Source organism: Engystomops pustulosus, chromosome 1 (genome assembly GCF_040894005.1).
Source record: "Engystomops pustulosus chromosome 1, aEngPut4.maternal, whole genome shotgun sequence".
In the NCBI taxonomy this organism is placed as follows: Eukaryota; Metazoa; Chordata; class Amphibia; order Anura; family Leptodactylidae; genus Engystomops; species Engystomops pustulosus.
Window position 1 is genome coordinate 106,718,676 of NC_092411.1, and position 15,227 is coordinate 106,733,902.

At 36.8% G+C, this 15,227-nt stretch overlaps 1 protein-coding gene across 1 annotated transcript in view; it reads left to right on the forward strand.

Annotated features, from left to right (window-relative positions):
* CNTNAP4 (contactin associated protein family member 4) overlaps nt 1-15,227 on the forward strand; it is a 215,702-nt gene that overhangs the window by 86,582 nt on the left and 113,893 nt on the right. The window contains exon 4 of the mRNA XM_072150804.1: nt 8,387-8,534. Within this exon, the coding sequence (XP_072006905.1) occupies nt 8,387-8,534 (148 nt within the window). The remainder of the gene's footprint in view (nt 1-8,386; nt 8,535-15,227) is intronic.

The following is a 15,227-nucleotide window of genomic DNA, read 5'->3' on the forward strand; positions in this document are numbered from 1 at the left end:
ATCCCTGATCTATAGCAGCCTATGAGTATAATAATACAGTCCTTCAGAGTGCCCTTATTAGGGCAGTTATTTCAGATTTACGTTTCCCTAATAACAGCATCCTTCTCTATGCTCCTCAGTGCCCTAAAAATGGTAATTGCTGGTTTTTCAGAAGTCCCTGCCAGTCTGACATGACCCTCTTATGAGCACCTATCTGTCTCTTGTGTGTAACTGTGTCTGGACATGTGACCCTGCTCCTGTATTGCAGAGTCAAGTGTCCAGCCTTGCCAATCACAGGCATGCCCACAGAGGACATGTGTGTGGTTACTAAGGGGCATGTGAAGTTACCCTAAGGCAGTGATGGCGAACCTTTTAGAGACTGAGTGCCCAAACTACAATCGAAAGCCACATATTTTTTTACAAAGTGCAAAATGCCAATGTAAATTAACATATTGCTCCCAGCCGTGTCACAGATTCGAACATATTAGCGTCCTGAAGACAGTAGAAAGATGGAGAAATTTGGATTATTATTGTAGCTTCCCTCTAAGGTCCCCTTAACAGGATGAAACGCAGGCCCTGAGAAGGGGCTTCAATGATAATCCTGCTCTGCCCACTCCTCCCTGGCACGTTCTCGGCTACCTGTGACTGCAGGAGGAGGAGTCCTGAATGGTGACCTTTGTGCTGAGTGATGGCCTGGGTGCCCACAGAGAGGGCTCCAAGTTCCACCTCTGGCACCCGTGCCATAGGTTCGCCACCACTGCCCTAAAGTGTGAAGATTTGTACATCTACAAAATAATGACCAAAATACTACAATGCAAAACTAACCTCTTATTTTGAAGAGTTTGAAGAGAATGTAAATGCAAAAAAAACACTAAGCTCTGTTATAATAGACTGTGCCATTGTTAAGATCTAGTACTTTTATATGATAAAAAGAATGCACTTCAAATGTTACTTTTTATTGAAATGCTAAATTGTTTGGTGAATTTAAGAGCAAAGCCAATTATTCCCTTTGTTATAAAATTATGTTTCATTATGCATTCAAATAACAGTTTTCAATTCAGAATTGGGTAAATGAATAGGAACAATGGCTGAGAAACAATGGAATATTTCAGACAAAAAGAACAAATCACAAGGACATATGGATTACTGCTAAAATTAAGCATTGTGCACTGTGCAGCTGATGAACCATTTCGGTTTTGGCTACATTCCATGGTAATAGTAAAGCAAGAATACACATTAACATTGCCTAGAACATCCAAGTTTCATTTTTTGTAACCAGCCATGCATAATGTATTCCTTTTATTAAAGATGATCGTAATTGTTCTCACCACATTAAATTAGCCAGATTAGTAAACTTTTATCCCTGGATTTAAGTTTATTTTTTACTCACTGTTAAATCATCACTTAAATTAGATCTTAAAAAGTTTTCTATATTTGAGTTGTATATTTTATGAATTGTGGATACCTGAATGTTGTTTAGGCTCTTTTTATGAGTCTGTGAAGCAATAATTTATTCAGTTACATCTCATCTATTGATTCATTTCCTTTTGTCAGGACACGTTTAAATATGTAAGTCACAGGATGACCAGGTTTTCAAAACATCTTCATTTTGTGATGTTCTTTCAATTAATGTTCATCATATGTATCTCTGTTTGACCAGTAACTTTCTGTGTTGTGAGTTATGTCTTGGGTCTTGTTAGAATGTCACAATATTGTATTGAATTGGTTTCTGGAACAAGTCCATAAAAGAGGTAGGGGTCTCAAAGAATAATCATTCACTGGAATTTACTTCTGTGATGGCATTGACAAATGTCACTATTCCACCTGTCAAAAGCTATTGATAAAACTACAGATATTGTAAAACTAAAGACACACACGCTAGTTGTAAACACCAAAACAGACAAGACAGGAAAGTGAATTAGTATTCTTTAACAGCTAAACAACACAGGACGGGAATGTTCATCTAAATTAGCGGTGAATTTCTGCATTAGATCTAGCATTCTTGTGCTAGTGATCGGAATGGAACTGTGAAAGTGTCACCCTGGTTAGCAGAAGGAGAGCGGCTGTGATGCCCTGCATGGGGATCTCTCTTCTCAAGCGACATTTTAGTAGAGCAGAATAGCTGTTTTATTTTGTTTCTACCCAGGAAAGGGTTAATAAATGTTTATAATTATGCTATTTTACCTTAAAAATGTAGCCATTTTTAAATACATTTTTTACCGCAAAAACAAGCCCTCATATGGCTACATCAGAAAAAAGTAAAACAAATTATGGATTCTGAAATTTGAGCATGAAAAAAAGAAAAAAGTGTTCTGTCCTGAAGGCCAGAAAAGGCCTTGTTCTTCAAACTTGTGACCCATAAATGTTTTCTCTATGTGGCTCGAGTCCTTAACACTTAACATATAACATAGACTACCAGGTGAAGAGGTTAATCAAATCCATCCCCTTAATAAATGCAAAATCAAGACCAGACCACATACCACAAACACTAAACTATGGGGCAACTCAAACATATACTCATAGTATTTAAGGGAGGAGATTTATGACTGCTTCTATGCCAGTTTTCTGGTGTAACTGCTGTGGAATTACCGCCAATTCTTACACAGTGCAAGAATGTGTAGTTACGATAGCAACAATGGCATTGAGAGGGCGTAGAGACGTACCGTGGCCGGTGGAGTAGTAGAGTAGCCGGTACATTCTTTTGCTGGTTTTCACACAAAACTATGCCACGTCAGACCTAACATATTGGGGCATGATTTGGACTGTAATCGGACAAAAGATTATTTTATTTTGTTTTATCATTTTAGAAAACAAATAAGCTCTGCTGTGTTTTTTGGAACAGGAGGGGAGCTACAAAATACTTATATGTTGGTATTGCATCCTAATAAAAATCCATTTAATCTCTTGTGGTGTTCCAGAGACCTTTAGACAGTGTACTGTATAGCTAAGGGGAAGACTATGCTCTATATGCTGGAAGTGCAGAAGCTATGACTTATTTTTATCTATTCTTAAGTCCACTATCCACCAGATACTTCTAGGCAGTGCACTGTATTACTGAGGGGGGAAGTCAAGCCATTAGTGGTTGAAATATTCTTTTTTGGAGAAATCAATTTCTGCATACAGTATCAGAAAACTATGGGCCAATCATTTGGTCCACTTAAGTAGCACTTCTGACCACCCTTCTGATTGCTGGTCAAAAAAAATGATCTGCAATTTTGCTGACATTGTACTCAGTGATGCATCACCAGAATAATAGATAGTAGAAGTGTCAGCATTTAGGACACAAGTCATTCTTGCAGATATGACAGCTATGGGTTTTCTTTAGAGACATTCACAAATTTAATAACTTGTTAACATAGAGTCACTGCAAACCCTCTTCTGGAAGTACTCTAGAACCTCAAGTCCACAGCAGGACTTGGCATCAAGGTCCACACACCCACTTTGGTCACATTCCATTCCCTACTAAACCTCAAAGTCCATGTAATGTGAACTCTAAATTTGAAAGGATCACAAATACCAGAAACCACACTCATTTTTATTTACTTAACTAACAGAAATGCTGAAGATCTCTGAAAGGGTTGGTTAAAGGGCCCAGATTCAGTTATTTGCTTTTCTTCTTAGTAAAGATTTGTAGTGTTTGTTTTCTTGAAACAAAAGGAAACCTCAGATTGAAAATAAGTTTCGGAAGCTTCATGAAATTAGTAAATGAAAAAAAATATTCTACAGTAAAAAAAATATTTGAATGAGTTTGAAGTTGCAATGCTTATATATTCATCTGTTGTTCTGCAGACTTAATAATTTTACTTCAGGCCAAATAACCGAGCATTAAGCAGAAAATTGACAAACTGAGATGTCTGAGTGATCATTCAAATTAAAGTAATTATCAATTCCGATCTTACAAAATGGCTATAAACAAAGCCACCCACATGCCATTAAGAAGCATATTATTATAGAATAGCCATCAAAGCAGAAACCACATATAAATGACTTCTAGAAATGTTCTGCATGAATACATTCCTAATACAAAGTTAGTCAAACCACAAATAGTGTGCTGAAAATTTTCATTTACTCGTTCAACGTGTCATATAGTGTCTCTTTAGGAAATTATACTTTATCCATTAAATTCTTTTTATGCAGGTACTAGCTATGTAAATAACTAAAACATACATTAAAAAACACTGATTATTTAAATCCCACAAAATTGTGAGCCTGTGATGAGCCTCAATTGAAATGGAAAATGGGTTGGTATAGGCTACACTATGTACTTCATAAAATGTTCCCCGAAGTTCCACCAAATTGTTGGTGTTGTGAAAAGGAGGAAGGAACCCTCCTACACGTTTTCTTGAGCTGCCCTAAACTCACCCCTTGTTGGAAGTCGGTGCTAGATGTAATCTGTGAGGTGACAGGTAGAGAGTTGCTGGATGATCCCACTTTGGTCCTGTTACACCATCATGAGGTTTCCTTTGCCACATACAAAAAGTCACTACTGTGCCACCTCCTCAAAAGGCCTGCTGGCACTTTTTTGAACCCCGCTCTTTGTGTAAGTGGTTGAGATGTGTCAATGGATGGAGAGTCGTCTTATCCACTGATCCAAAGAGGACCACACACTCTAAGAAAACATGGTTCCATAAGTCCTCTTTTGTTACCTCCTTTTGCTATCTAGAGCTGACAAGTACGTTCCCAGTACAGTTGGCAGACTGATGGACTTGTGATGACTTGGGTACCAGGAGGAAGGGGGGCAGTCTCCCTTTCCACTTTCCCCTTATCCATTTCCCCCAAGCTTGTTTCAAATTTTTCTCAAGTGATATATTTCTTTTATATAATGTTGACGTCATTATGGATTCTAGCTTTGGCACTCATCTATAACCTCTTCATTGGGTGCGTTCTACCGCCCTACATTAGGTGTGCTTCTTGCATTATTCTTGTTTTTCTGTCTAAACTCTGTGTTGAGCTGTTAAAATTCTTTAGTTACCTTTAATATAAAAAAGGAGTTTAACTGTCAAGAAAGCTTGATAGCTCAAATTACAACTAACAGGCCAGAATCACACATCTAAACCTTGCATAGGTTTATAAATACAGGCGGTCCCCTACTTAAGGACACCCGACTTACAGACAACCCATAGTTACAGACAGATCACTCTGACCTCTTGTGAAGCTTTCTGAATGCTTTACTATAGTCCCAGACTGCAATAATCAGTTGTAAGGTGTCTGTAATTAAGCTTTATTGATAATCCTTGGTCCCATTACAGCAAAAAATGTTTAAACTCCAATTGTCACTGGGGCCCAAATTTTTTTTGTCTGGAACTACAATTATAAAATATACAGTTTCGACTTACATACAAATTCAACTTAAGAACAAACCTCCAGACCCTATCTTGTACGTAACCCGGGGACTGCCTGTACAAGTATTTATATAATACTTTTTCAGCTAAAATCTACCCTGTTTTGGCACACTTTTGTCATAACAAAATGAAAACAATCAAATTAGTTTTGTCATTAGTTTATTTTTTATTTTGCCATAAAAATATAGTTAGAAATGCAAGCTACAGATAAAGATCCAGTTCCTGCCTATGTTTTAAATGCATGTATTTCCAGTTGTGTACAACCATAAACTTGATGTTATCTCAAAGATGCATTTCTTATCTTTTATATGACGCAAAAAGCATTTTAGTATTGGTACTATAAAACAGAGGATGTGGGCTTCTGAATTGACACTCCATCTGAAACCACTAAACTTGACTCACATGAATCACATGTGAGAAGAGTAATATTTGCCTGACTTTGGGGAAGATATTTTATAGGTAAATGGGTGATATTTCACATAAAAGTGGGAACTCTAGAAAAGACAGGGCCATAACGTCTCTCTTTTGCATGCTATCATTTTTAGTTTTATATGGGGTTCAATTTGTAAAAAGTGGAAAAGAGCTGTTTTGTAATGTATAGTATATATATTTTGTAATTTTCAACCTAACTCAAAATGAACATGGTAAATTAATTCCTTAGTTGATCACTGAAGCAGGATCAACTCCTTTCTTCACTGTACAGCGCTACTTCAGAATTATGCAGTGAATACAGGAAGAGGCAGAAGCATTAATAAAATGCTTCTACCATCTCTTTATAGTCTCTGGCTGCCTCTGACAGCCTCTGACAGTTGTTTTGATATATAATATGTATAGTCTCAGGAAAACGGGAGACTATGGTAATGTTTTTTATAGTGTAGCAGGGGATTTTTTTTAATTTTATTGGTAAATGTTAATGTATGTTTCTTATTATTTGTTAATTTGTTAATATTGTTTTTGTGTGTTTTTTATTTTATATGTCCAGCATGAGGTAAAAAAGTTTTCCATTGTAACTCGCATCACACTCACAACGCATGCTGCTCAGATTGCACGGCCCAAACGCTGCACACCGGGACTGAACTCAGCATGTCAGTTCAGTCCCAGTTTGCAGCGTTCGGGCCGTGCGATCCAAGCAGTATGGGTTGCGAGTGGGATGCGAGTTCATCGCATCACACTCGCAAGTGTGGAGCTGGCCTAAGAGCCCCAGTGATCAAAAGAGAAGGCAGAAGCGTTAATTAAATGCTTAGAGTCTGTGGCCTCTGACCCTGACAGCCGGAGACATGGTCCTGGTTTAGTGCAGGGTCCAATTTTGGCACAATTACAGTCCTGAGCAGGTATAGTAAAAACTTTAGAAAGGGGTTGCAACTTTACATTTAAAAAAAAATGGCACAAAAAGACAACAGACACAGATGCAATATATCACACTCTAAGATAAATGAAACAAGTCCAAAACCCAGAAAAAGCAAAAAGAGACAAATACAAATGTCCTGACTAAAGATAAATGACCCCCATAGAGTTTCTTCTTTCGCTAAAAGCTTTTTCTTATTTATCTCAAAATCTGGTGAAATCTAATTTTGTTATTTTAATGAGTATCTTTAAAACAAAGAAAGTTCGACCATTATTGTTAGGTCACTTGCTTGATTTAATATAGCACTGTTGCTAAATTTGCTGGTAAATAGACACATTTTTCTGTGAATAAATAACAGATTTACAATTTTTTTACAGAGCCTAAATTGTTTTTAATCTATATGCAAATTCTACTTTAGCAGAATCTGCTAGTCTCCCATTTTAAAGATGATTTAGATAATGTTTTCTACTAACGCCTCAGAAAGCAAAGATACTTAGACATTTACTAGGAAAATATATTCTATATACTGTACAGCTATTTTGTCAGTATTTAATGCTCTACGGCCGGGCTGTGTTACAAGATTATGCAACCAGTTATCCTGTGCTTTACCTTCAAGTAGTTAAAGGTGTTGAATATAATTTTATATCTTAATGTATTAACTTGTTATGTATGCCATTGTTACACTATAGACAAAAGTACCCTAACTCTTATCAATGTCATTGCAGTTCGTGACTTGTAGTCTGCCATCACTTTACAAACACTGCAGTCATGTAAACAGGTCTGTTCTCCATATCTCTCCTTTTGGATCGATGTGTATGCATTAAACTGAAGTTTGGTTCACTTCAAAGAGATGAAATTCACCACCACTTCTTCCTCAATCCTCACAGAGTGGTCACACATAGCCAGAAATAGCTTAGCTCTCTCATATTTCTACTTTACTGATCTATTTGGATAACTCATGAGTCTGTCAAACCTATAACAAAGTCTATTGAGCATTTGGTTGCATATCAAGTTACATTAGGAAATTCATTGAAAACTTAACTTAAAATATGGGCCTGAAAAATTTACCACATCATTCAACCTCTACAAAGCACCAGCAGTTCTTTGTAGAGGTTCTAAACGGTAACAGCGGCATATTTTTATCAAAGATAGTCGGCAGCAGATTGCTTGTAAAAAATACCTTTATCTTTATGTAAATTAGGCTCTAGGGCTACAGCTCTGGCTGCAGGCCCTCCTGCCCCTCACAACACTTCAAACCCTCCCCCTGCCTCCTCTGGTCTTTACTAATAACGTCAGCCAGCTCCTTAAGCAGACGGTAGGATGGAGGTGGAGGATCAGAAAGCTGGCAGGTCAGAAGTGCTGCAGAGGGGCATGTAGCCAGTGCCTTGTAGGTTCCGGTATTGCCCCAGGAGTCCTTTAGCCTAAATTTTATATAGATCAAAGTCTTTTTTACAAACAATAAGCTGGCTATTACCTGTGATAAAAGTGTGTGTTCTGGCAATACATTTGTTTTAACTTCAACAAATCACTGGTAGTGCTTTGTAGAGTTTAACTGATGTGGTAGATTAGGGTTAACCTTTCCCCATTGTAATCTACAGTGTTGCATATTATACAATGATATGCTATATATTCTTTCATTTATTTACTCATAAGGATTTTATTACAATAGAAGGGTTCTTTACTACTGTTTATACATTAATACATTTGTATTTTATTGTAGGAATTAATGGGAAATACAAATGCTGACACTGTTGTTTACTACAAGCTTCAGAACCACATTCGAGCAAGATACCTACGTTTTAACCCATTGGATTGGAATATGAATGGCAGGATTGGAATGAGAGTAGAAGTTTATGGCTGTACATACAGTAAGTACTACCCGTTTACATTTTTAGATATATTTACCTAAGGTCCATTCCACACAAATGTATGCATTGTGATGTATTTAACCCTTTCAGGACCTGGCCCTTTTTTGTTTTTTCATTTTCATTTTTTACTCCCCATGATCAAAAATCCATAACTTTTTTATTTTTCCATGTACAGAGCTGTGTGACGGCTTATTTTCTGCGTAACAAATTGCAATTCATAGAGATGGTATTGAATATTCCATGCCATGTACTAGGAAGCGGGAAAAAAATTCCAAATGCAGTGAAATTGGTAAAAAAACGCATTTGTGCCGCCTTCTTGTGGGCTTGGATCTTACGGATTTCACTGTGCGCCCCAAATTACATGTCTACTTTATTTTTTGGGTGGGTCCGATTACAGGGATACCAAATTTGTATAGGTTTTATAATGTTTTCATACATTTAAAAAAATTAAAACCTCCTGTACAAAAATTTCTTTTGGGATTTTGCCATCTTCTGGCGCTAATAACTTTTTTATACTTTGGTGGACTGAGCTGTGGGTGGTGTCGTTTTTTGCGGATTTTGATGACGTTTACAATGTTATCAATTTTAGGACTGTTCGACCTTGTGATCACTTTTTATAGAATTTTTTAATTTTTTTAAATGACAAAAAAAGTGCCATTTTCTACTTTGGGCGCGATTTTCCGTTACGGGATTAAACGCAGTGAAAAACCGTTATCATATTTTGATAGATCGGGCATTTTCGGACACGGCGATACCTAATGTGTTTGTGATTTTTACTGTTTATTTATATCAGTTCTAGGGAAAGGGGGGTGATTTGAGTTTTTAGGGTTTTTTATTATAATTTTTTTTTTTTTAACTTTTTTTTATTTTTATTTTTAGTACTTTTCAGACTCCCTTGGGTACTTTAACCCTAGGGTGTCTGCACGATCCTATCATATACTGCCATACTACAGTATGGCAGTATATGGGGATTTTACTACTCACACATTACAATGTGCTGATAGCACATTGTAATGCATGGGTTAACCCGAAGTAGCCTCGGGTCTTCGCGAGACCCGAGGTTACCATGGCGACGGATCGCAGCTCCCCGATGACGTCACGGGGAGCGGCGATCCTCGAAAAGATCCTTTTGAAGCCGCCGGCGGCATTGCCGGCGGAGATCGAGGTGAAGACACACGCGATCGGTGCTAGCACCGATCGCGGGTGTTACCGGTAAGCCTTTGCTGCAATATGCAGCAAAGACTTACTGGCTATGGAGAGGGCTCAGCGCGTGAGCCCTCTCCATGCACCCGCGGCCGACCCGTGACGTGCTATTACGTCACGGGTCGTGAAAGGGTTAATGCGTATCTGCATGTATTTCAATGCTCTATTAGGCTACTTTCACACAGCCGTTTGCTCGCTTGGCAGTTGAACAGACGAACATACAGCCACTCTCCATAGCAATTGAGGCACCTGGCTGTAATCACAGGAAAATATAGAGCATACTCTATCTTTTTCCTGTGCATGACTATTATTATTATGGTGGCACACGTGAAAGCGCAACATATTGCGACTAGGCACCATAACCATATATAGGGACATATATCTGGCTGCAAACTTGCAGTTGGATATAGACCCCCACTGTGTGAAAGGGCCTTTGGCTGTATATTAAGTTTTTCAACTGTATGTGCACATATCTGTTCTGTATCCATATAAAAAATGTTTGGTTTGGAAAATGTTGGTTTGCTCAACACCCAAAATCCCTGGATACTACACATATAAACGGCAGCATATGGTGTTCGGCTGTATGAAACGCATATTTTAAATGTCACCATAGACATCTGTTGGGTGTATAGAACGGAAATACTGGAGTAAATAGGACATTTCTAGATTTATTTACATCACAGTACGGCCATGTTAATGGTTGATCGTACTGTCCATTTTTGTGAATGTGGCCATGTGCTACCCATATAAAAACGGTATGTTACTGATAGCAAGCATCTGTTTTAATAAGGGACAAACTAATGATAAATGAAAATAGTGGGTAATGAATGTGTTGCTGTGGTAAATTTATTATTTGGCGTAGAACATTCTACTGAAATGAACTTGCCTCAATATTGGTAACTTTAAAAAAAAATTGCATTTATCAATTTAATCTTGAAGATAACCCAACCCATTTAGTTGTAGCCATTAATATGGCATGCAGGGCTTTATAATTTGCTATTAATATGTTTTGTTCACAATAAAATGTATTATTACTTATTATTATTATTATTATTATTATTTTAGCTATATTTTATTACTATTCTATTGAGTTTGGTGAATAACAAAAGTAGACAAATAAAAAGAATGGTAAAAGTAATATACATTACTATGTATATACTTATTTTTTAAGGTATTTACTTTCTGTAAAATATTATGCCAAATAACTTTATAAAACTGTATGTGGACATTTCCTAAACTTTTATATGTATGTGTTATTGAAGTTAAGACGTAGAAGAGCTTGCTTAAGATAATTTCTGTTTTATTTTATAACATTATATTAAAAACTAACATTCTATGTAGGATCTGACTAGTAACAGTTTTAAAATGGCAGATCTAAAGGTCAATGTAGTAGCAAAAGGCTAAGCAATATCTCACATATTTTACCACTTCTTTCCAGTGTTTTGCACGTGATCAAGCAATTAATGGTTATGTTTGTTACTGCCATTGATACATTTTTAAAGCCCAGTGAATTTTCTATCGTCTCTTCTAACCTTTTATCCTCGGATAATTTTGAAATGGCAACAGCATGTTTAGAATACCAGGAAATCAGAGTTGATGACTTGAAGTACTCTGCTGAGCAATCTCTGCTATTTTTTTTTTGTTTTTGTTTTTTTCTTTGGTTTCTCACTTTTAATTTGCAGATCAGAATTAGGAAAAGCATAGTCACCAATATTTCCTAAGGTATTTTGTAGATAAACACTTGTTAATGTTACTTTAATCCCTTGTATCTGCACCTATTTTCCATGTTAATGCCCAGGGTATTAATTCAGGTTTTTTCATCATTTCAACAAGCTGTAACTTTTTATTTGCCAGTCACCGTATCTCTATTTGGTCATGTTTTTGTCAGAATTAAATGCAGTTTTCACTAAAACAATTTGGGGTTTTTATATGTTCTACTGTTGCACTTTTATTAACCCTTTCTGTGCAGTATAGTAAATAAAAGGCAAATCTGATATTTTTAATAAAAATGTTCTGCATTTATTGTGGAATCTGAGGGGTTTTTCTTTTTAAATGGCCTTTATTTGCATAATAAATCCTTTTTTTGGGGGTAGGGGGGACTTCTTCTCTGTTATTACCTTTCAAGTGCCATTACTTTTGTAATTCTTTGTAAATGTGAGCTTATATTTTGGGTAAAGACCTGTAGTATTTATTTGGTCACATGCGAGGTTTATAAAGCTTTTTGATCACGTTTAATAAATTTTTTTATGTGAAGGTTGAAAAAAAATGTCCATTTGGCCATCATTTAAAAAATGTCAAGTTTTTTTTCTGTATGGTATAAATACTATTATATATTTTAGCCTGGGTTGGAACGGTTGTGAAGCTACAAAATTGTAGTTGTAATTTGTAGTGTCATTTTAAGATTCTTTTTAGCCAGGCAATTTTTGTGTGTTGGTGAGTTTACATAAACTTTATTTTTCCATTTACTTTTTTATTACTTTGCCCAACAAGTGGCACTGACAGGAGTTCACTTGATATTTTTTTTATAATGAACTGCACTACCACTGAACGACCTATGTAGAGCAGTACATTCTGCTGTCATAAGTGCATTATACTATGTCACAGTGCTCTATACTATACTATTTTGCATCTTTTCTCTCACTCAGAGACAGCTAGAGACCTTACCAGTGAGTTAGGAAATGCTGAGCCTTTCATTTACAAACATTGGGGCAGATTTACTTACCCCGTCTATTCGCGATCCAGCGGCGTGTTCTCTCCGGTGGATTCGGGTCTTCCGGCGATTCACTAAGGCAGTTCCTCCAACGTTCACCAGATGTCGCTGCTGCACTGAAGTACGCCGAGGTCCACCGGAGTTCATGATCCTATTCCTGGTGAAGGTAAGTGTGTGTCCAGCAACACTTTTTTTTTAAATGCGGCGGTTTCTCCGAATCTGTCAGGTTTTTGTTCGACCACGCCCCCCCCCCAATTTCCGTCACGTGCACGCTGGTGCCGATCCGATCGCGTGCGCCAAAAACTCAGGGCAATTGAGGGAAAATCGACTCAAATGAGAAATATTCGGGTAACACGTCAGGAAAATGCGAATCGAGCCCTTAGTAAATGCCCCCCATTGAGCGGCTGCTATTAGGTTAAGAACAGTCTACTTAGGCCTTTATTAGTTAACTTTACAATTTCCCATAAGTGGCCCAGTTAAAAGGAAAATCTGCCCAATTTCAGTTAGATTTGTCCAAGCTAGTTCTGGGTACATCCATTCCACTACATGCCTTTATGTACCAGGTTATTAGTAATCATGTGCAATAGAAGTCTATCAAGCCTAGTGAATAGATGATCCTGCATGAGGAATAAAGTTGGACTATAAGTGTTTTTAGTTTAAATCGTGCCTATCCAAGTGTTAGTGTTCCTTGAATCTTTGTAATAATTATTTCAGCTTTGCAACATCATTTTGTTATTCAAATTCTGCAATTTCTGTTTATGTTATGAATATGTATTATCATTATTAGATACAGTGATTAAATATTCACTTCAAGGAGATGCAAAAATAAAGCTAAATTGAATTTTTTTGGTAATTGATGTCAGGGTACAGTAGTTTATATTTTGCAAAGAAAATAAATAAGGACCTAAACTTCATTTCTTTTTCATATGTTAAATAGCACAGTAACATTGACATACCACACTTTATCACTAGATAAGTATCTTTTACTTTTTTAATTTAAGAATAATCTATCTGATCACATTTAATAAAGCTAAAGGGGTTGTCCACTTTCAGAAAGTAATGGACTGATTCTATTCATTGGAAGCTTATAAGAAAATATAGAAGCTTTCTATAGAAGTTCAGCAAGCAGAGATCTAGAAAACCATGAGGAATTGATAGAGAAAGTATATTGAAAAATTGTATAACATTTCATTACACAAATAATATCAATTACTTACTGGAAGTGGCCAAACCCTTAAAGCCCAACAGGAAATAATGGAATAGGCTCATTAATTAATTTGCTTTGCAATATCTTGCAAGTCTCTCCATTTCGATAGAATACAAAATCTTTATTGATCCCTGGGGGGGATATACATTTGCTTAGGCAAATATTACATTCACTTAGAGGTAGATATACATGTTATAGGTAAGGTTGCACACAAATGTTATGAGAGGCACATTATACACATACATTGCAATACATGTATACAAGACTTTTTAGCTTTTTACTTAATGTTACCCGTTATAATTTCTATACATACTACATAAATGCAAACTTTGTATTCAATACATGTTCACATACACATTACATTACAGGCTACATACAAATTGTGGGACAAGTTTACAGGTGACAGATGTGTACAATAAGAAACAGGCTACACAGGATATTATTTCAGCATAATACATTCATTTATTGGGGATCTAATATTCAACTTTAGGTTACGCCGTTGACGGTCTGAAAAATTGTAAAAAAATAATTAATAAAAGTAATACAATACTATATTAAATAGTATATTAAAAAAACTTAATATTCAAATCACCCCCTTATCCCTAGAAGTCATATAAATATAAATAAACAATAAAAATCATAAACATGTTAGGTATTGCTGCGTCCCAAAATGGTCTTTACAGCTTTTAACCCCGTAACGGAAAATAGTGCCCAAAGTCAAAAATACCACTTTTTGCCATTTTGAAAAATATAAAACAATCAATAAAAAACAATCAAAAGGCCGTACAGTCCTAAAAGTGGTAGCATTGAAAACAACATCAAAGGTTGCAATAAATTACACCACCCACAGCTCCGTACACCGAAGTATGAAAAAGTTATTAGCACCAGCAAAATATTTTTTTTTTTCCTATAGCAGGTTTTAATTTTTGTATATGTATTAAAACATTATAAAACCTATACAAATTTGGTATGCCTATGATTGGACCAACCCAAATAATGAAGTAGACATGTCATTTGCGGAGCACAGTGAAATTGGTAAAATCTAAGCCCACAGGAAAACAGCGCAAATGTGTTTTTTCACCATTTTTACTGCATTTTGAAATTTTGTCACGCTTCCCAGTACATGGCATGGAATATTACATATAATCACTTTGAAGTGCAATGTGTTATTAAAAAAACATGCCATGAAACAGTTTTAACAATAGAAAAATAAAAAAGTTATAGGTTTTTAACCCCTTCACGCTCCGCGGCGGATATATCCGCCACGGAGCGCAGTGACTTAGCGCTCCGTGGCGGATATATCCGCCACGGCGCTTATGCCGGCTCGGCTCTGGATCAGAGCCGAACCGGCATCGGGAAATACGGGGTGCCGGCTGTAACTAATAGCCGGCACCCCAGTGTAACACCCGCGATCGGAGTTGTCTCCGATCGCGGGTGCTTAACCCGTTAGATGCCGCGGTCAGCGCGACCGCGGCATCTAACAAGTATCTGGGGGGTCTTTCCCCCACGATCGGCCCCCCCGAACCGTTTTCGGGGGGCGCCGATCGTTGCTATAGTAACTCTGGGGTCCGAT